At 40.2% G+C, this 22,916-nt stretch overlaps 1 protein-coding gene across 2 annotated transcripts in view; it reads right to left on the bottom strand.

Annotated features, from left to right (window-relative positions):
- Positions 1–22,916, bottom strand: part of LOC148852613 (O-fucosyltransferase family protein) — a 52,459-nt gene that overhangs the window by 1,110 nt on the left and 28,433 nt on the right. The window contains exons 6-9 of one of the 2 annotated variants that reach the window (XR_016099691.1): positions 11,622–11,826; positions 11,356–11,523; positions 1,125–1,292; positions 727–949 (exon numbers count right to left, since the gene is read on the bottom strand). Coding sequence is in view for 1 of the 2 variants with exons in the window: in XM_088947028.1 (XP_088803154.1) it covers positions 727–917; positions 1,125–1,292; positions 11,356–11,523; positions 11,622–11,826 (732 nt within the window). In the remaining variant the exon portion in view is untranslated. The remainder of the gene's footprint in view (positions 1–726; positions 950–1,124; positions 1,293–11,355; positions 11,524–11,621; positions 11,827–22,916) is intronic. The other variant, XM_088947028.1, reaches the window with a different exon arrangement.

Genomic DNA, 22,916 nt, shown 5'->3' on the forward strand with positions numbered 1-22,916 from the left:
AATTACTTTGGTTTGTTCTCATTTTTTCATTTTGTTTTTTAATATTCGGTTTATTCAGTTCGGTTTTAACCAAATAAACGAAATGCTCACCCCTAAGTGCAAGTAGAGATGGATGCCCTTCTCTTTGTACCTGAATGGAAGTATGGATGCCCTTTTATAAAATTAGACTTGGAAGTTTGTTGATATACCCAAGGTTCAAAGTATCGATACAGGGCGATACGCCGCTATTGGCATATCGGCCCTTTTTTGAAGTTTTATTTATTTTTTTTCAATACTGGTTCAGAGGGGTCAATTTAAGTGCCGCCTACCCTCTGAACCAGGCCCTGACCCAATACAACTCCTGTAGGGGCATATCAGCCAATACGGGCCAATATGTAACAATTTTTTGAACCTTGGATGTACCATCCATAACGAAAGGAAACAGTGAGATATAGAGGGGCTTTTACAGTTACTTGGAAAGCAAAATCTACAAAATGGGCCTGTAAGCCAAAAGTCCAAAGTAAAAGCTCAAATCCGGCATTGAACTTTGGGCTTTAAAAAGTCCAAAAGTAAAAGTTTAACCAAATGCCACTTTAAGTAACACAAGCTTTACTGCAAAAGGCATCAACATATAGAAACCAAAAGACATGGCTCAAACACAACCATTTAACGATATCTTGGATATAAGACAGTTGCACTGCAAGGCCATCACTTTCAGGAAATTTAGAAGCAAGTGATAAGATTAACCTGATATTTGGACTGTCAAATAGTAATGCTAATTTCCTCTTATCGGGTTTTATTGTCTTTGCATGTCCACCAAAGAAGTAGCGCCTGTGCCCCATCAGAAAGTGAGGAAAGTTGCCACCTTGAGTTGTGACAAATACTTCACTGTTAAGGCATACGGTATAATCAAGAGCAGCCAACCTAGATGAATGGCCCTGCATAAGGAATATGGAACAACCATGTGGCCCTGCTCAAATTATTGAAGACCTAAATGAAAAGAAGAGAAATGCAATGCACTGCAAACAATGGAAGGTAGTCTTCAACTAGAAGTAATCAGTCAAAAATGCTTGAATCACATAAGACAAGATACATTCTAGATTTTTGATGCAGAAACCACAGAATATATCATGGCAATATGATACCTTAAATGGAGCAAGTTCCTCTGGCAAAGCTAGTGTCTCCTTTGTCTCTAGGAGTGGAAATAACTGCCGAAGTGGAGCCATAAATTTTTCTGCTTTATAGATTTTTCCAGCAGCAATATAAACTGAAGTTGTATTGTCAAACCCCATGCCTCTAAGCATCATTCCCACCTGCATAACCCAATAAATTAATTAAAGAAGCATCAATCTTATTTTAGAATGCAATTACCGCTCCATCTAAGCTTCAAAACTCAACAGATTTGGTGCCAATACAAAGAAGATCCATTTGTTCTTTTATACCATCTATTCTAACAAGACCAGGAAATTGCTAAGCAGGGAATTTGTCATGCAATGTGCTTCTCAAAATATTAGAAAAGAGATCAGAATTAAATGAAAATAGAAAAGTACGATTGGTATACATTAAAAAGAAAAAGATGAATTTCTACGTCATTGTTCTCAACCATGGTTCAAAGTATCGATACGCCCGTGTATTGGCAGGGGAGTATCAGTACTAAAAACTCACCGCTCAATGCCTTTTTTTCAAAACTTGATTTCTGGAGATGATTTTAAGTGTTTTTTATTGAAATAAATGGGGGTCCCAAAACACCTGTAAATAGGGATATTGAGACAAAAAGATACAATACGATACGCCCGATACGGGGCATATTGCATCGATACTTTGAACCTTGGTCTCAACCAATCAACTCCACAAATGTTATTTAATGTTTTTCCAGTACAGAACTCCATAAATGTTTTCAAACAACAAAAATTTTCCCAATAGTTAAGCATTTAGTTATGTATCAACTGTTCCAACTATATCCACATTGTAAAATATTTAGAACCATTAATATCATCATTATAAATCTTGGGAGAATTGAACTGCATTTGATTTGCATCACATTAAGTAGAATTTACAATTTTTTCTACAAGATCCCTCAAATATACTCTATTATATGAAAGAATGGAATCCAAGAGTTATGAAATAAAAGCCTGCATCAAGTGCACAAACACATCCTGATTTAATCACAACCATCAAATCTGATCTATTCTAATCTAGAAGATATACTTAATAGAGAGAAAGTTTAAAGTTGATTTGTCTTGCCAAAGGCTCAAAGCTGTAAATGGAAATGAAAGAGGGAAGAGAAGAAACCACTAATTGGAAAAGGGCACTCTAATCTGCCAACCGACCCAAGAGAAATGTTATTCACTATAATAAATAATATCGGAGGATATTATAATATTACCCTTCTGGGTACCACACATACAAAGAGTCAAGACAAAATAAGAAAATACATCTGGATGTACAATAATATGGTACACTCTAGTATTTTGTAGAAAATCACCACATGGTCAAGGCCTCAAAGTACATAGCATTTGGATATTTACCACAGGAAAAGAAAAAAAATGCCAAAGATATTTTGCACGGAAAATAACAGTGACTGACACGTGAATGAGGGTTCTAGCTTGAGCTAACGTGCATATGATAATCTGATTTAAGATGACTATGATGCAGCAATATGCATATTAATGCTGCAGTGGGGGCATGTTGTGAATTTCCATTACAGCATTACACAAATAGAAAAGGGGACTCCCACAACCCCCATGACAGTTTCTCTTCTTCCATCTTTTCTTCTCTCCACTTATTCTACTCCCCCACGCCCATCTAAACAATAAATTTTTGTTTTTATTTGCTGATTTTTATATGCACATTTCACAAGTCGTGTATCAGTAAGGATCAATTGCCTGGTTTAGGCAGAGATTTCTGGAGAGAGCTCTGATCAGAATTTCATAGAAGGAACTTCTAGAGAATCTTCTGAAAAGTCAAGACAACAGCAGAGAAATTTGTGAACAGGTTGGAGTGGGCCTATTTCTCTTTGTTCTCTACCTTGCATTAGGGTTTGTGGTACCTTGTAGTAGGGGTGATCATAGGCCAGGCCTAGACAGGGCTTAGCACCTATGACAAGGGCTACTGCCTCAGCCTAGGCAGCCCAAGCATGGGTTGGACTTTGGGCCTATGTCTCTAAATACATTATATTTAATATTATACGGTATAATATATGCACATATATATATGTTGCAATTTATATGCATGCATATATAGTGTATATGTGCAATATATAAATATATAAAATATATTTGCAGGCTGGGCTTCTAAGCTGAGCTAGTGATCACTTCTACCTTGTGGCACTACAAAATCTTGAATATAGGTCAAGTATCTTGCATAGTTGTCAAGGGCTGTCTAGGTGATTCTGGGTGACACGGGGGTGCCTCACCTAGATAATGCCTGGGCGATAAGAATTTTATGATATAAGGAACTAACTTTTGGCTAGTTCCCTAGCGTTATATACCATTCAACATGCATAATAATTGAAAGCAATTCTCTATTAAGAACACTAGATTTCCTCTAAAAATGTGGCAAATCATCATAAGTATTTATATTAATTTCATCATTTGCGAAAGTAATACTACTTATTTACTTAATTAGTATTTATTTATTTTGACCAATAACAAAGGCAATATTATTAATTAAAAAGATATTAAGTAGAACAGAAGAGAACGAAAGGGGAAGGGATAAACTCTCTTAACCCCTCCCTGAATGAATTACATCACAGTCCAAAATAAACTGTTCCTTCCCACCCCTTGTTTAGCAAATCAGCAAAGACATTTGCATCTCTCTTGACCAAATTACAAGTCACCTCTATTCTTTGTAACCAATTACAAGTCACCTCTGTACCTCTATCATACATTCTCAAAGCTTTAAGATGAAAAGCATTCTGCATTACAAAGCTATAAATCAAGGAAATTCCAGAAAATTTCAATCAAATCAGCTTTGGAGACTTGATCAGATTGCCCATTCCTGCTATCAAATATTCAACGCTCTACCCATTTTCCTCCCTCCTTCCTTCTCTCATACCCCTCGCAATCCAGCTAAGGAATCACATCTTCCTCCCCATCTCCCTGTCTTCCCACCAACCCCAAGATCACTCAATCTCGCCCAATCCCTCCTCTTCTCCCCCTTCCTCATCCCACCCCTTGATTTTTTCTAAATATTCTTCCTTTTTTCTTTTTCTCTTCTATTTTCTTTTTTTCAAACTTCTTAAATGCTATTCTCGAGAGACTTTCCTATCTTGACCTCCCTCTCCACCAATTTATTGAAATTCACCTTCCCATTTTGTATTAATTCCTTGACTTCTTGGTCCTTTTGAATCTGCTCTGCTCTTTCTCTCTCTCTACTCCCGTTCCCAGTCTTTGAAGCTTCTCCTTCTCCTTGTTTTTCTTCTTCCGTTCTCCCGATCACAACCCCTCTCTCCACTAATCTCTGGAGAATTACATCACCTGACTCTCCATCAATAATATCAGTACTTTGTGGCAACCTGTTCACACCAGAATCAGGCTCGACCTCGCTCATCTCACTTTCCTGCTGTTCCTTCATCTGAAGGGGGACTGAAAGACTAAATTTGCTTTGTTTCCTCCCTATGAACTGTACCAGATGTCCCATTACCTCTGATTCTTTTCCTCTTGTACAACCATTTGTATTTCTTTGTAGGTCCTGCCCCTGCCAAGCCAAGTTTTAGCCTTGAAAAAATCTGTCGCATGTACAATGTTATGGTTTCTTAAATTACGTGGCTTCTTATTGGTCATTTCGTTAATCTGTTCCTCCTGAAAATTGCTCCCTCTACCCAAATCGCCCTTCCAACCTTAACTAACCTCCTTGTAGGGTAGTTTATCCTCTACAAGTTTCTCGCCCTGTCCTTCAGGTAATTCTTCAGAACCAAACTCTTCCTTTCCTGTATCCTCACCTTCATTCTCCAGCTCTAAATCAGCGCTAACATCTTTTCCGAACTGTCTCCTCCCCCCCTTCCCACCTCTCTTATTCTGCAGAGACAGGAAATTCTGGTGTCATCAAATCTGTTTTTTCAAATTCATACCTAGCCTCTAGGGTCAATTCAACTGCATCTTCAGGCTTGGAGAAACCATGAATCCCATCAAGCTCCTTACTAACCTAAGGAAAATTCCCAACAACACCAGTCACAGGAAAGTATGGGTAGTCGTTGGAAGTCTTTCCTTTTCCACCTACGATCCTCTTCCTACCATTTTCTTGTACTTAGCTATCACCCAAGTCCACTCTTCTCCTTTTTTTTTCTCTGGCCACATTCAAATATCTTCTTCCTGTTAGTCCACTCTTTTTAAAATTTGGTCTGCTAAGCCCTGGAAACTCTCTTGTCACCCTTCCTTCTCTTGAACCAATTTTCCACCCTACTTTTCTGTTCTTCGGTGCTGCAGGCTTGAACTTTCTTCAATATTTCTTCTGGATGGTATAAAATCTTCAAGGGACAGCCCTGATCAGAGGTAGCCGATGTACGTCGAGCACCACTAGCCTTTAGCACGACTTCTGTTCCTGAGAGGGTGTCCCCTGAATTCGCTTGTTCTGGGCCCCTGTAAGTATCATCTTGTAATGACAAAGGGTTCCACGAGCCTTTGGCTCGATCTCTTAATCTTCCAGTATCTCCCGTCTTCCTTTGAATCAAACTCAAAATGCCAGAGCTACTAAAGGACCTCAGGATTCCGCCAAGTTTGGGGCTATCATCCCTAAAACCCGACCCATCCTCTTTTGGGTCACCTGACCCATTCGGCCTAACCCGACAACCCGATAAATAGTTGGTTTAATCGTTTTAGTTGAGTTGTCATCTACATGAAGTGTATATGTTGCCTCTTCCAGGTTTTATTTCTCCAAGACATTAAGGCAAGGTGTGCAAATTTAGAAAAATATATGGGTTGAAACAGTCAGTCACTAAGGGTTTAGTTTCATCATTTTAGTTGAGTTGTCATGAAGCCTAGGTATACTCAGAATCATGCACAATATACACTTATGGGCATGTTATAGCTCTCAATGTATATGTGAGTGACACCGCAGTGACAAGGGGACAGTCCTACAACAGAATAGCTAAATGAATCCTTAGCATCTAAATTTGAAATCTAGAACCACCTCGTGAATTGGGAAACAAAGAGGAAGAGTGAAAAGTTAAGAGGACTGGGGAAAGATTTGAGGAAGAAGAATTCGGCTTTGTTAGGAAAATGGCTATGGAGGTTCCCTATGGATGGTGATAGACATTGGTAAAAGGTGATCAGAAGCATTCATGCCAATGTCTGAACTAAAAATTAATCAAGAAAAATGCAGCTTTGTAGGGATTAATTTATTTCGTAATGAAGTGGAGCAGTGTGCTGATTTCTTGAGTTGTGAGGAAAAATCTTTGCCCATAAAGTATTTGGGGTTACCTTTAGGGGGCAATAAAAGACGTATCTCTCTCTAGGATTGAGAGATTCACTAAAAAGTTAGTGACATAGAATAGAAGAATAAGTACATCTCAAAAGTGGGTAGGATCACCCCCATCAAATCTACCCTCTCAAACCTCCTAACACACTTCCTTCACTTTCAGGGCCTTCTAAAGTATTGAAAAAGATTGAGAAAATTATTAGGGTTTTCTTATGGAAACCGAGGAATGAAAAAAAAAGCATCATACAAGCTGGATGAATGTGAGTATGTGCAAAGAGGATGGTGGTCTAGGAATTGGGAGAATTAAGGATAAAAAGGTATGGGCGATCAAAAGCATATATGGGCCTGATTCTAATAGGTGGGATTCTGGGCCACGGCCACCTGTTAGAGAATAAAATAATATTCAGGGACCTCACCTAACAACACAAGCTTTGAGATTGAATGGTTCCTTGAGATGGTACCCAAGCTTGTTTGACCAAGTGGTCTAGTGTTCGATCCTCATCACCACCATTATAATTAATTAAATTTCAGCACAAGGTATGGGTGGGCCTGTGCTTGTTCACGTTTCAAGCCCAGTGGGCTTTTGTGTGAGGCGGCATGTTAGAGAATAAAAACCCATTCAGGGACTTCTCCTAACAGCTTAAGCTTTTAGGTTAAAAGATTCCTTGAGACTGCCAATAAATTCTACCCTTAAAAGCCCTTGGAAAGCTATTTGGTCTTTACTCCCTACCTTCTCACAATTTGTTCAATATGCTTGTAGAGAACACTGATGTGATCCCCACTGTGTTCGTAGGACAGCATGTGTAGTTATTTGTTTCAGTTATAGTAGTGTCAGTGAGTCAGTTTGTTAATTCAGTTGTTATTTATTTCAGTTTTATTTACTTTATTTATCATGTAAGTACTAAGGGCAGATGTGTCCTTTCCATTATGTACTGAACATAACCTATAAATAATTAGAGAGTGGCGGCAGCAGATCTGTTAGAATCTGTCCCTCCTTTCAACCCCTTGTGTTCTCCTGTTTCTCTTCTATTCCTTCTCCTTTCTCTCACTTTTCTTCTGTTTTGTAAACCTAAAATCTATTAGGATTCAAGACTGATTACAGCCTTGATCTTCTACTTGGTATCAGAGCCTATCTAGGGCTTCTCATGTGTGTCTAGTCCAGCCGACCACACGAGGACTAGCTAGGGCTGGAAGCTTATGAAGAAGTATTCGGTGGCTGAATCTTGGAGATTACCAGAAGAGGTTCGCAGCAGTTGAAGACATGTCACGGCTTGCAGAGAGCTGGTAATCAAGGCACATTTGAGTTTTTTTTATTATTGAATTTCAGAGACTGCAATCAGTCGAGATAGGTTGGACCTATCTAGAAGGAGAGGCAAAACAGTTTTTTAGTTTGTTTCTAGGGTTTGACTGTTGGGCCGAAACCCCCCCCCCCTCTCAGAGGTGATCAGTTTTTAGGGTTTCATATTGCCCTACAACAAGTCCCACTTGTGCGGACTGCTTGGAGAGTGCAGCTGAGCACTTATTTCAGACCTACAGTTGAAACCCTAATTTTACTCTCGCAACAATGGGCCCCATAGTAGTGATTTCAGAAAAATAGCATCTCAGATTAACAGGCTGCCTGGTACTATGCATGCCAATTGATTTCAGATCAGATTTGAGTTGATTTCTTGCATATACTGTGATAGGTGATTGATTTCAAATCAGATTTTGGATCAGATCCGATTTGTGTTGGTTTCAGATCAGATTTCAGACCTGCTTGTTTTACCCTGTTTTCTGGTTTAGTGGCTCTACCAATTTGTAGCCATTGATTCTTGATCAAAGATGGAGTTTAAGGGTCAGGGAGAAAGTAATTTGATGGGTCAAATTACTTGGAGTGGGCTCAATCAGCCATGATGGCTATTGGAGGAAGGGGAAAACTGGGTTACCTCTTGGGAGATGTGAAAGAACCTTCCAAGGAGGACCCAATATACACCAAGTGGGTTCAAGAGAACTATTTGGTTATGGCATGGCTGTGTAATTCTATGCAACCACATATCAGCCGAAATTACTTGTGGGCAAAGACAGCGAAAGAGATATGGGATGTTGTGAAAGAAACCTATTCCCAACCCCTTAATGTTGCCAGAGCCTATGAACTGAAGTGTGAGGTGAACAACCTTAAACAAGGAGAGATGCCAGTTTCTGTCTACTTCTCTACCTTGAAATCCTTGTGGCATGAGATTGACCATCTAGAGACCCTTGAGTGGGAGAGTCCCAAAGATGCACAGACTCACAGAAAGCAAGTCGAGACGAATAGGGTATTTGAGTTTCTGGCTGGTTTGAATCTAGAATATGACATTGTGCGACAACAAATATTGACAAGAGATAGTGTGACCCTTTCTCAAGCATACTCCCTGGTGCATAGTGAAGAGACCAGGAGGAAAGTCATGATGCAGCCTCAGCCCCCTTTCCCAACCTTGACAGCTATTAAACCTAAGCCAGGGGATGATCCAGAAAGGGACCGGAAGAAGGAAGATAAATGGGATCTGGTAATGTGAACATTGCAAGAAACCCAAGCACAAAAAGATACTTGTTGGAAGCTACATCATCACTTGGTCCCAGCAAAACTAAGAAATAAGAAGGGTAATACTCATGTGGTCGTGAACACTGATTCAGCATCCTCATCAGGCATATCCTTAGAGACTTTAGTTGCTGTTCGGGCTGCCCTCATACAGTTGGAAAAGGAAGTTGGGAGTTCAGCTCAGCCATCTCAGTCACCATCAGCTCCTGCCACATCTGCATTTGCACATTCAGGTACTCGAGCCTCAGCTTACTATGCTTCAGCTCCAGGTAATACTGACCACTGTTGGGTAATAGATTCAGGTGCATCCGACCATATGACTAGCTTGACATCATTGTTCACCTCTTATCACTTGTCCTCTGGCCGAGATAGAGTACCCATTGCTGATGGCTCTCTTGTTCCCATTTCGGGCAAGGGGGACATCAAGCTCTCGAATACTATCTCTTTATCTTCTGTCTTGCATGTTCCTAAGCTTGATACTAACCCGCTTTCAGTTAGTAGTATTACCAAACACATGAACTGTTCAGTAACCTTTTTCCCTGACCGATGTGTTTTTCAGGATTTGGAGACGATGAAGGTGATTGGGACTGGCCGTGAGACGAACAGGATCTATCTGCTTGGAGAGAGTTCTCGTCGGGAGGAGTCAGTGGAGTGTAGAGAACACTGATGTGGGCCCCACTGCAGTGGTCCCCACTGTGTTCGTAAGACAGCATGTGTAGTTATTTGTTTCAGTTATAGTAGTGTCAGTTTTGAGTCAGTTTGTTAATTCGGTTGTTATTTATTTCAGTTTTATTTACTTTATTTATCATGTAAGTACTAAGGGCAGATGTGTCCTTTCCATTATGTACTGAACATAACCTATAAATAATAAGAGAGTGGCGGCGGCAGATCTGTTAGTATCTGTCCCTCCTTTCAACCCCTTGTGTTCTCCTGTTTCTCTTCTATTCCTTCTCCTTTCTCTCACTTTTCTTCTGTTTTGTAAACCTAAAACCTATTAGGATTCAAGACTGATTACAGTCTTGATCTTCTACTATGCTAATTCAGGTACACAGTGAAGTTTTGGGGAGATCTTTGGTGGGGAGACCCTCCTCTTTGCCTCTCTTTCCCCAGAATCTACAACCTTTCTTCCCTTAAACATAAACCTATCACTGAGCAAGTTTCCCTTGATAATAGTGGCCTGTCTTGGAATCTTGGGTTGAGAAGGGGAGTGAGAGATTCTGAATTTCCTGATCTTGTGCATTTATTGGATTCCTAATCATGTGCATTAATTGAATTTGGACTCCAGATTCTGAATTTCTCTGTTATACATCCTTTTCCAGATAAAGCTTTCTTGTCTGGCCCTATTCCCCCAAAAGTTAAGTTTTTTATTGGTCACCTGGTCTTTTTCATGACTTGTCATTATATTGCTCAGGTATGAAAACCACTTCTTAGTTCTCTTTGGGTGTAACAGAATTTTTGAAAACAAAGTGTTGCAGGTGGGAGAGCTGATTGGTCTCATCTACATTAAAATTGAGCATTGGGACCTCATGTGTGATGAATTCAGTGGCATTACAATAGATGAGATGCTTAGAGTGTTAGAGATTGAAACTCAATTATGACAGTTGCAGTCTTGGTAATCCTGGGGCCTCAGGAATTGGAGTTATTACAGACTGTAATAGCAACATTTGTCTCAGTTTTTCAGGCCCAATTGGGTTTGGTATTTGGTAACTCCCTAAAAATTAAGAACATAAAGGTATAAAAGTACCATATACTAAATGCCTTGGCAATTAAGTGAGGTGACCCTCCATGGGTGCCTTGTCGCCTAGGCATGCCTTGACAACTGTGTACTGAAGTTAACAGATTAGAGAAAAAATCCATACCAATGAAATGTGCTTCCATATGTAAAGATCAACCACCAACTAGCAGATTGACTAAGGGAGTTAAATGGGCTATGTTAGATACTACATTAAGCAAGATGAGCATGACTGACACCTGTGCTACACTTGAGGGAGATATAGTAATTTAGAAATTTAGTGCTAAGGGCAGTTTGGTCTTTTACTTTTTGTTATGATGAACATACTTGTAACTTTCATTCTTTAAGTAAATGTATAAATAATAGGTAACAGTGGGCAGGGACCCATTACTAGTTGGCATTTGTTAATTTCTCAAGTCTAGTTCATCTAAGCTGTGTATACTTTATTTCTTTCAATAAATTAAGCTGTGTATACTTTCAACTAGTTGAATACTAAATGTCAATAAGAAGATAACTGAAACTCAATTATTATGGTTCATGTCCTACTTAAAATGAAAATTATGATAACTTAATATTTGATTTCTAACTTATTACAATTATTGATTGCTAATTAATTACAACATTAAATCAATATTTTTGAAAAAAAAAAAATCTAGTCACAGTTATTTACCTCTAATGGAGTTAATGGACATTTTCCATCCATTCGTATTGCTCCAGGCCTTATTATTCGACCAGTTTTATTAAACTTGCCTCTCCAACCTCGTTCTCGAGCAATATCCATTTCTCGTTTCTCTTCCTCACCACCATCATATATGCAGCATGAAAATGCAACCATATCCTTCAACGAAAGGAATACCCATGTTTAGAAATACTATAAAAGTACAAATACAAAAAACATAAGGATTTAAAACTGCAATTCTCTAATGGGACAAGCACCTTTTCAAACCGGAGATGCACTGATACATACTTCCCACCACTCATGGAGCTATTCTTAACCATCCGATCAACCATTTTTTCTGCCAGTGTTCTTATAGGCTGTGAAAATCTTAATGCTTCATAGTTGGCCAAGCATCTAAGACCCTGGATACTTGAAGGAACTGCTTGAGCCAGCCTGTTAGAGAAGGGTGCAATACGAACAGCTCTGCACCATAGGAAATAAATGTTTCTATAAAACAAAATGACATAATCCCATGACTAAACCAGAGAATGCGAGGACTAAAGAAATCTTATCAGGTAAGAAATTATTGTATAAAGCTGATAAATATTTTTTCTATCAATAAAAATCTCATTTTTATAATCAAGGCACATTCTCGATGAAAAGAAGAATTCCAATATTAATTTACTTGCAGTGATGTTAAGTTTTGTGGCAAATCATGATACAAGTCATATAACTAAGCAAAGTGATACCCACTATCCCACCATATATAAGGAAAATAGACAATAAAACAATAGAACCTAGAAACTAGTTTACCAATGTCAGGATAAAAGATCAAGGTAAATTTTGAAGAGTTGAATTTGTTAGCACAAACATCCCTTTAGAAAAGACACAACTGTACCACCATATTGCAATAATCTAATCATGTTGCTAATTTTGCTTTTCCTTCCTTAGAATGTCTACTGGACAAGCATAATGCATTATTCAAAAAATGTACCATATGGAAGGAATAATAGTTTTTACTCTTCAATTGGTAACCAGAACCTTAATTACTTTGTGAAAAAAATAACATTTTATATAACATTTGTGTCAAATTGCCCTTCATTAAATGTTAGATTAGCTCAGCTACCTAACCCGTAACTGTAAACATTTCTTTTGCTTCCATACCTCCCATGTGAAGTGACCCACTAAAACATACTATTCCCGAGATATGTTGAATGGTAGTATTATAACATATTTACCCAGTGAAAACTACAGTGCTGTATGGGGTACGACTTAAGTTGATGACAATGTTGCAGATCTGTTGAGTACTAGGATTTATTGCCTATAATGGACATGATTACCACTTTGAGCCTGCTCAAAATTTTTTCAGACATGAAATTAAATCTCAAGTGTTGTTTGATAATGTTGAAACAGGACCTAAAAGGCAAGATAGTGTTTGTATTAACTTTGAACCTTTCCCCTAATGTTAAAATAGGTCTAAATTGGTAACATGTGGCCCCAGCAAGGAAAACAGTCAGACATGTTTCAGATGTGTCAAAAATGTCTTAAGTGTCCAACTTTTTAAAAGAAAATTACATGGCTGCTTTTAACTTTGTTTATGAGCCCTACAGTTCAAGCACTCTCTTCAAGCCCTAGTTTTTGCTTTTAAGGAAACTATAACTTTCATTAAGATTAGATAAATTTTGAAGGATACAAAGGGCGTCCAATCCCTTAAACTAGGGATTCCAACCCCTAGCAGATTTACTATTACAGTTCAGCCCAGAATAAATCTCCCTTGTTTGTCCCCTGTTTGTCCCCTGTTCTTCCTCAAGTTCTGCCTGTGAGTCCAAGTCCTCAGTACTAGGGATGAGCATTCGGTTTTTTCGATTCAAAACTGAACCAAAAAACCGATTTAATAAGATGGAAAACAGAACCGAAACCGAAATATATAGAAACCGTTTAAACCGAACCGAATTTTTTTTGGTTATTTCAGATATTTCGGTTAAAACTGAAATTAAGTCAATCCTTCTGTGTTGTATCAAAAACTGAGAAGAAGAAGAAGAAGACGCCCTCAGCAGCAGGCCGACAGCTGGCAGAGGCAAAGAAGATGCAACTGCAGCCAACAGAGGCAAAGAAGACACAGTGGCAGCCAGCAGAGGCAAAGAAGATGCAACTGCAGCCAACAGAGGCAAAGAAGACGCAGCGGAAGCCCACAGCCTGCAGCCGTGGCACTCGGTGGTTGATACTCAACAAGACAGGGAAGCCTCAAGGGATTGACACTGCAGCGTGCCGGAGATTGGTTCCGGGAAGCGCGAGGCAGTTCCAAGATGGACAGTCGGTTCCTATCTTTTGCAGAGAAGGGAGTAGGAGAGAAGAAGACGAAGTGACGAACTGATTGAGGAGGGGTTTATGAAGGCGTGACGTGTAGGACCAAGCGGGACCCACATTGGATGGGTTTGTTTTGTTTTGAGAAGAGAGAAGAAGACGAAGTGACGAACTGATTGAGGAGGGGTTTATGAAGGCGTGACGTGTAGGACCAAGCGGGACCCACATTGGATGGGTTTGTTTTGTTTTGAGAAGCTTTCTCGGGGAGGTTGCCGAGTAGTGTTATCATCAAGATTGACAATGCCGTTGGAACTAGGTTATGAGTAGCAAGTTGGTAGTCTAGTGGTAGTAAATGTACTACCCTATTGATTAAGTAATTAATTGGGACAGATGTCCACTATCTTGAGTAAATGATAGATTCAAATGATGCAAATGCCCCCTAATCTTATCAATGAGTAAAATTAAATCGGTTTTTTTGGTTAACTGATTTATCAATTATGATAACCGAAACCGAAAACCAAAATACAAAATAATCGAATAATAAAAACGAACCTGACCAAAAAACCGATTAGACCGAACCGATTAAACTGAAAGTGAAATTTCAGTTTGGTTTTCCGGTTTTAACTGAATTATGCTTACCCCTACTCAGTACCTGTTTGCAGTCCCCCTATCATCAATTTTGAGTCCCCTTCCACTTCAATCTGTTGAAGACCCAGCTGCTTTACCAATCTCAGCCCTGGACGGAGAGCTAATACTTCAGCCATTAGGGAGTCACCCACTCCTATTGGCCAAGAAAACACAGCCACGGTCCTTTCTTCACCATGCCTTATTACAGACCTATGCCCAAAGGACCTGGGATACCAGAGGAGCTTCCGTCAAAGTGGCTTTAATGGTAGCAAGCTTTTGCAGGAGGTTCAAAATTTCAAAACAAAATTAGAAGGCTGAGGAGAAAACCATTTTTTGGCCAATCCATTGATTCAAGTCGGGAAGCTGTAGTGAACCGGAGTGCAACTGGTGTTTCTCTTAGTGGTCACATGCAAGAGAAGATTGTAGTTGAAGGAAAAGGCCCAACATACGACTTTGTTGATGGTCAGGTGTGAGATAAGAAGGGTGTTGAAGGAAAAGGCCCACTCAAGACTAACGGGCCGGTTAAAACCAATGTTGTGGGCCTGGGCCTAAAAGAGGCACATGTTGCTTCAAGTGAGCAGTGACCAAGAAGATTGGGGCGGTGATGGACGTTAGTATTGGTCCATCATCGTCCCCTGTGACCAAAACTCACAGCTCGTCTTGAGGGAATAGCAGGAGGGTGGCAACTTCCACCTGGTCCTGTGTTCCAAGCAAAGGAAATCTAGCTTGCTTGCCAGAACGTCACAATCTCAAGTTTAAGCAACCCCCATCTGTTGTTCAGGAGATGCTTTCCAAAGAGGTGGAGGTGTCTAGCAATGAAGAAAGTAAGGCAGATTAATTTGAGTCATCAAATATAGGCAGTGTGGACAAGTTCAGCCCAGAGAATTTGAATGAAGAGAGTTTTTATACAGAGTTATTTTTTCTTGGAAGAGAGTTTTAAGAAGGACAAGTTGAAGTGGCCCAAGACTTGGTCAGAACTGTGAAGGAGCCTAGTTATTCAGAGAAGGTGATGACAGATGTTGCTGAGGCTGTACAATTCACTTCTCCCAACGGGAATCTAAGTTAGGAATGCAGCAACATGAGGGGCGCTGTAAGAGCCTGTCAGCTCCAACAAATTGGAGAAACACAGACACAACAAGGACAAAGGAGAATGGAGAGGGTCCCTCCAGAAGTATCCATTGTCTAGAACTATAGACCAACAGCTCCACTTAGAGGAAAGGGCTATTGCACTGGAACCTGCCAACATAGCTTCCTATTCTAGAGATTATCCTTGGTCCCCCGTTGTTAGGTATTGGGTCATCCTTCCTTCAATTCATTACGATGATTGTTTCCAAAACTTTTTGACCCGTTCAGTTGTCTAGTCTAGAATGTGAAAGTTGTTAGTTGGGGAAGCATCATAGACATTTTTTTAAGCCAAGTGATAAAAGAAGTTCTGCTTTTGATATTGTTCATATGCCCCTTATCATTTTTCTTCCATAGGTGGTTACCATTATTTTCTTTTGTCCGTGATGATTACACTCAGTATTTTTGGATATATTTGATGAGATTGCATGATGAGGTACCTATTTTGGTGCAACAGTTCTACCAGATGGTTCTCACACAATTTGAAGGACTACGATTTTTAGATCAAACAATGCCAAAGAATACTTTGAGAAGAATTTGGCCACAATTTTTTGGAGCATGGGATGATTCATCAAAGTAGTTGTACTTATACACCACAATAGAATGGGATAATAGAGAGGAAAAATAGACACATTGTGGAGGTGGCAAGAAATCTTATGGTGTGTGCTTTAGTCCCTATTCATTTTTTGGGGAGATGTGGTTCTCACAACTATGTACTTGATCAACCATGTACCATCACGCATCCTTGGGTTTAAGGTGCCAATAGAACCTTCTATTTCCAAAAGGGGAGATATTTCATATACCTTCGAGGGTTTTTGGGTGTGTTTGTTTTGTTCACATTCTTGGTCCACATCATAGGGTTGGATCCTTTGGCCAAGAAATGTGTCTTTCTTAGGTATGCTCAAAACCAGAAGGGTTATTGTTGTTACGATCCAATGTCAGGGATCAGGTTTGTCACTATGGATGTCACTTTCTTTGAGTCTACATACTTTTTCTCTAGTGGTTCTCCTTAGGGGGAGTGTTTTGGGGGCAGAGCTCATAGCCTATTCCTCTTCCTCTTCCTAGTCCTTCATCTGCTCCATTAGCTCCACCATCAACTCCTCTAGTGGTACTACCTGACCCATTACAACCTGCCTCAGTTCTTTCAGCACCAATGCAAAAGGGTTGACTCCACACATGCTACACCAGGAGAAGTCGCATCACACTCCGTCAATCCATCCGAGATTCCATCTTTAGCTGATATAATTCCAGGTTATTTCCCTTGAGCTTGCTATTGCTTCTAGTTCCATTAATGATACTTTTGTACCTAACACTGATATTGTAGTTGGTCTTGATCTTCCCATTGAACTCCACAAGGGAAAGAAATTGTGTACAACCCATTGCATTTCACATCATCTTTCCTACAGTGTCCTATCTCCTTCCTATCATGCCATCCTTTCTTCCCTAGACTCTATATCTATACCAAGGAATGCCAATGCGGCTCTCTCCAAACCTGAGCGGAGAATAGCTATGTAGGAAGAAATGGAGGCTTTGGTTAAGAATCAGATGTGGGAAATAGTTGATCTTCATGTAGAAAAAGATACAGTTCGATGTAGATGGGTGTTCACTGTGAAGTACAAGGCCAATGGCAGCATGGGGAGGTACAAAGCAAGGTTAGTTGCAAAAGGCTATACACATCCTTGCATACCTGAAGAAACATCCTGGTAGAGGAATTTTATTCATAGATAATGGGAATTTGAAATTGGAGTCCTATACACATGCATATTAGGAAAGTTGTCTAGATGACAGGAGATCTACATCAGGGGAATGTACCTTTTGTGGGAGGAAATTTAATTTCATGGAAGAGTAAAAAAAAAATCAATGGTGGATGTCTACCTTATGTCTCCTCTAAATTATAGTTTGTAGATGTCTTTACCAAAGGGGTTGCAAGAAATAAGCTTGAACATGGCCTACGCAATTTGGGAATGTTTGACATATACTACCAACTTGAGGGGGAGTGTTGAGGATTTTTTACAATTTTATTAGTTGATTTTGTTTATTATTTGTTTAGTTAGGGAGTGCGGACCACAGCATACTTGTTGGGACCCTTTGGAGTAGTGTTTTTGAGTTTTTTGAATCAGCCACCATAGAAGGGCATATCAGTCATTGTACCTAGTTTTACTTAAAGTATAAATACTAATGGGAGAGGGCAGCCAGATCCGATTGCTCTCTCTTTCTTTCTCAACCTCTTCTCTTCTTCTCTTCTCTCTCAAAAAACACTTCTTTTCTCCTTTCTTTAAAGATTTTTGTTTCAGCAGATTTCTACTGGTGGTACGGAATAACAGAACAGAACTTAAAGATCAAACATGTCTGAAAGATGCAAGCAGGTTAGGCAGAAAAACCAGGAGGCCAACATTTTATTTAAAGAGCTAAGAACAACTTTGGATTTGGCCACTGAAGACTTAATTTTGATCTCTGATATTAGCAACTTGAATATGAAAAAAGAAGGAAAAGATTGCTCCATCGAAAATGAATTTCCATTGGCGCAAGGGGTCTCACCAAATCTACCCACTGTCAAATAGGTTTTTATTGGAAAGTTTGGGGTGAATTTAAGAAGGAAAATAGAGAAAATATGTTAGAAGGGAACATTAAACCTTTGAGGATTGAAGTTGTGTCGAGAAAGGCCAAAGTTCCAAACAATGGACAATTAATTCATGTTACAAAAGTTATTCACCAATTCAAGGAATGCATTTTTGGGGTTGGTCCTTGCAGGAAATTCAAGAGGACATATAAGAGAAGGGTTTTGAAGACCAAAACTAAAGGAAAGAACTTTGCCGGAAGCAGTGACCTTGATAAGTCAAAGTTTGAGGTTGAAAAAGAGGATGTGGGACTTCTTCATAAAGGTCAATTAGAAAGTTCCATGCAAAAGAGAGGTGGAGGGAAGGGGACAGTATGCTGGTTAAGGGGAAGACAACTCAGGCGAAGAGAAAAAAAGATGAGGAAAAGGACAAGATCTCAAAGGAAGACAATTCTGATGAGTAAGAAGAGGTGGTGGCTTGTTTGACAGAGTTAGAAAGGTAGAAAAGAATGTAGATGTGTACAAGGTAGTGGAAACTGCAGTTCAAACAAACAAGGCTTTAGGACCTTGGGTGTTAGGAGGGAAAGAAATGACAAGGAAGCTGTTCAAGGACCTGGAGGAGAGATATCCGTTGAATGAAGAAAAGTCTGAACAGGATTTCTGAGGGGTATGTTATTGAAAGGACTGTATTGGGGTGGGGCCTATTAAAAGGGTTCTTGGGTCTTGATTGGTTTCTGGGATTTGTTTTGACCTTTTCGTTTTTTGTTGTCTTCGTTTCTATTGTAACTAAAGAAAGGGATGAAGGGTTGTGTTTTCGTGGGTCTTGGGTATTATTTTGGGGGTGATATCTTGTCACCTGTTTGTTTATCTATCTTCTTTTTAGTAAAAGTTTTCATTTTATTTATTACCAAAAAATAGATGAGAGAAATAGGAATTGCCCTATTTCCTTGTCCTTCACTCCAACTACATTAGTATACCATACTATTACCATACCTCCAGCCATACATTCATCTGGCAATGACACCTAGTCACAGTTGCAATCTCCCCCAAACACTAATAATTATTTGAGTTTCCATCCTTTTTTGTTTCCAGTAAACAAAGACTATCAGCCTTCCAATTTTTCACATACAAGCCTGCTACCATCAACCTGAAGTTAGACCTACGATGTTCCACAAGATTATGGCTGGTTCTATGTTTATATCCTACACCTGTTACCCCCACGCTTTCCTCCAACTTCAAGGAGTAGTTCTACACTTCTACCCCTCCTTCCCGCTTTTCTGCCTTTACCAGAAGATCCTGTGTGCTCATTTAATCCACATGCTAGTTAAATAGCTCCCTTTGAATTCTTCCCTTCTATTCTCACTCTCTTCTCCACCTCCATTAGGAAATACGTAGTTACCTCTCCCATGCCCATTAGTTACACACCCAAAAAAGCATCAAATTCCATGAACTTTGAAGCATCCATGAGGAAGGATACACTCCATTTCCCCTAGTTGTGAGCACCAAATCTACACTCTGTGCTAAGCCTCTCTTTTAGAGACAAAGATGGAGGATGTTAGAATCTGTCCCTCCTTTCAACCACTTGTGTTCTCCTGTTTCTCTTCTATTCTCTCATCCTCATCAAGCACATCCCTAGAGACTTTAGCTGTTGTTCGGTATAAGGTTCCTTCTCACTGTTGCCACTTCCCCTCCTGTGGATGACCTTGATCTCTCTATTGCCATTCACAAAGGGAAACGACATTGCACCACTTCTACAGCTCATAGCATCTCACAATTCTTATCCTATGATCGTCTGTCTCCATCTTACCGGTCCTATCTCACTTCCATTGCCGATGTCTCTATTCCAAGAACAGTGCAAGAAGCCTTATCAGTTCCAGAATGGCAAGATGCAATGCAAGTCGAAATGGATGCCCTATTAAAGAATAATACTTGGGCACTGGTTGACCCACCAAAAGGAAAGAAACCGGTGGGATGCAGATGGGTGTTCACTGTGAAGCATAATGCTGATGGCTCTATTAAAAGGTACAAAGCCCGGCTGGTTGCAAAGGGGTTCACTCAGACTTATGGTATAGACTACTTGGAGACCTTTGCCCCAGTAGCCAAGATGACCACCATCCGAATTCTGTTATCCCTTGTAGCAAATCATTCTTGGCCCCTGTTTCAGATGGATGTTAAAAATGCCTTTCTGAATGGAGACTTACAAGAAGAGGTTTATATGCAGTTGCCTCCTGGATTCTATGATACAGAGACAGGTAAGAAGGTTTTCCGACTGAACAAGGCATTGTATGATTTGAAGCAGTCACCTAGAGCCTAGTTTGATAGGTTCAAATTAGCCCTTGGAAGTTTGGTTATGTACAGGCCCAATCAGATCATACACTATTCATCAAGAGGGTGGAGTCCTCTCTGACACTACTAGCAGTATATGTTGATGATATTGTGGTGACAGGAAATGACAGTCATGAGATTGAGTCCCTCAAACAGCTCCTTCATCAAGAATTTGAGGTGAAAGATCTTGGTGCACTACGGTACTTTTTGGGTATTGAGGTTGCTAGATCCAAGCAGGGGATTTTTATCTCTTAGAGAAAATATGTTCTAGATCTGTTGGTGGAAACTGGAAAGTTGGGTGTTAAGTCGGCTGAGACACCCATCGAACAAAATCACAAGATTAGTGCAGAGGGTGGGGAGCCTCTTGAAGACAAAGTTATGTTCCAACAGTTGGTTGGAAAGCTCCTATATCTCTGCCTCACTCGACCGGATATCAGCTATGTAGTTAGTGTTGTTAGCCAGTACATGCACTCCCTTAGAACTTCTCATCTTCTTGCGGCAGAGAGAATATTAGCATACTTGAAGAGATGCCCGGGTAGAGGTAGAACAATAATCACAGGAGGGTGGAAGTCTATACAGATGCCGATTGGGCTGGGAGTGTTGATGACAGAAGGTCTACCTCTGGATATTGTGCCCTTGTGGGAGGTAACCTTGTCTCTTGGAGGAGTAAGAAGCAGAGTGTTGTTTCCCACTCCAGTGCTGAAGCGGAATACAGGTCAATAGCTAATGGAGTGGCTGAAATCTTATGGCTGAGGTCACTACTGAAGAGTTGGGTATTGACTATGAAAAGCCCTTAATGTTGTATTGTGATAATCAGGCAGCTATTAATATAGCCCACAACCCAGTGCAGCGTGACAGAACTAAACATATCGAAGTTGATCGACATTTTGTGCGAGAAAGGGTCACATCACAAGAAGTGTGTCTTCCGTACATCACATCTAATATGTAGCTCGCAGATATCCTCACCAAGGCTGTACCAAGGAAGAAGTTAGAGACAGACCTATCCAAGTTGGGAATGATAGATATCTACTCCCAACTTGAGGGAGTGTAGAGAACACTGATGCGGGCCCCACTACAGTGGTCCCCATTGTTCGTAGGACAGCAGTGTAGTTATTTGTTTCAGTTATAGTAGTGTCAGTTTGAGTCAGATTGTTAATTCAGTTGTTGTTTATTTCAGCTTTTATTTACTTTATTTATTATGTAAGTACTAAGGGCAGATGCGTCCTTTCCATTATGTACTAAACATAACCTATAAATATTAAGAGAGTGGCGGCGGCAGATCTGTTAGAATCTGTCCCTCCTTTCAACCACTTGTGTTCTCCTGTTTCTCTTCTATTCTCTCTCCTTTCTCTCACTTTTCTTCTGTTTTGTAAACCTAAAACCTATTAGGATTCAAGACTGATTACAGTCTTGATCTTCTACTTTCCACTAATTCTACAACATCCTCCTCCCTCCATAGAGTAACTATCCCTCCCGAGGCTCCCCAAGAGGGAGCTAAAGTCCAGCAGGTTCCTCTTGATTTCAACACACTTCTGACCCATCTTCTATCCAATTCTGCCAACTTGGTTTCCTGTAACATGACTATATCAGGTTTCTCTTGTCTCAGAAAATCTTTAATTGCCCTTCCTTTTCTTGCACTCCCTAACCCTCTCACATTCCATCTAATGATTTTCATTGTAAGGCTCCTTTCAGATACCCCTTTCTAACCTAGTTCCAGCTCACAAAGAACCCTTCCTTCTCTCTCCCCTTCCACTAAACTCGGTATCACCCTCTATATCTGAGTTTAGTCTCTCCACCTCTGATCTCTTTTTCCTTTTCATATTCCCGTCTTTTTAGCCGACCCACTGACTTCACCCACCTCCTCGCCAACCTAGAACTTCTGTAACACTCCTTGTTCTGAGGACTTGCTTCATGTTCCCTGCCATCTAATCCCTCCTCTGCTTTATACCCCTCCAGTAATGCCCAGATCTGCTCCCATATTCTTTCTAATTCTTCCTCCCGCTTTTTTCTTAACCTCCAACTCTACCTCACTCCTCTCACCTTCACCAGTGCTAAGCTCTCTGCCTTCTTCCCCGCCTAATAATTCCTCTTGGGATGCTGGAATATCTATTTCAACCGCAAGAATAACATTAGTAACTAAAACTGAATGGACAAAAATACCTACATTGTTGGGGACCAGGTGAGCTTCTTCTGAGGGAGAAGGACCGGCAAAGGGGGGCAAGCCTAATCTTTTTTTCCTGTTGTTTGATCTGCATAGGAGATTTTTTGGAGGAAATCAGCAACTTGTCAACTTCAGCAGCTGAGTTAGTCTTCTACTTTTGTATGGCTTTAAGCAGTACATTACAGACCATTCGGTTAAAGTCTTTCCTTTCCAAACCAAAAACTTGTTCTTCCTAGACTGAAGGGCTAATCTCCCTTGCGAGTAGAGATAGAACCTGCGTGCTGCGTCCTAGCCATAGTTGCCTTCTGTCGTTCCATCGTAAACTTCGGACTTCCCTCAACACTTTGGCAATCAGCTCCCTCATCCTCGTGAAATAATACTTCCATTTCAAAGTTATCTTCCTCAGTGATGTCCTTCGATCTGCCTAGATCAATGCTACCCAGGCTCACAGAATCATCCGATTCAGAATTGCTGAAG

Source organism: Nelumbo lutea, chromosome 5, assembly GCF_056320005.1.
Source record: "Nelumbo lutea isolate HS-2025 chromosome 5, American lotus-T2T, whole genome shotgun sequence".
Lineage (NCBI taxonomy): Eukaryota > Viridiplantae > Streptophyta > Magnoliopsida > Proteales > Nelumbonaceae > Nelumbo > Nelumbo lutea.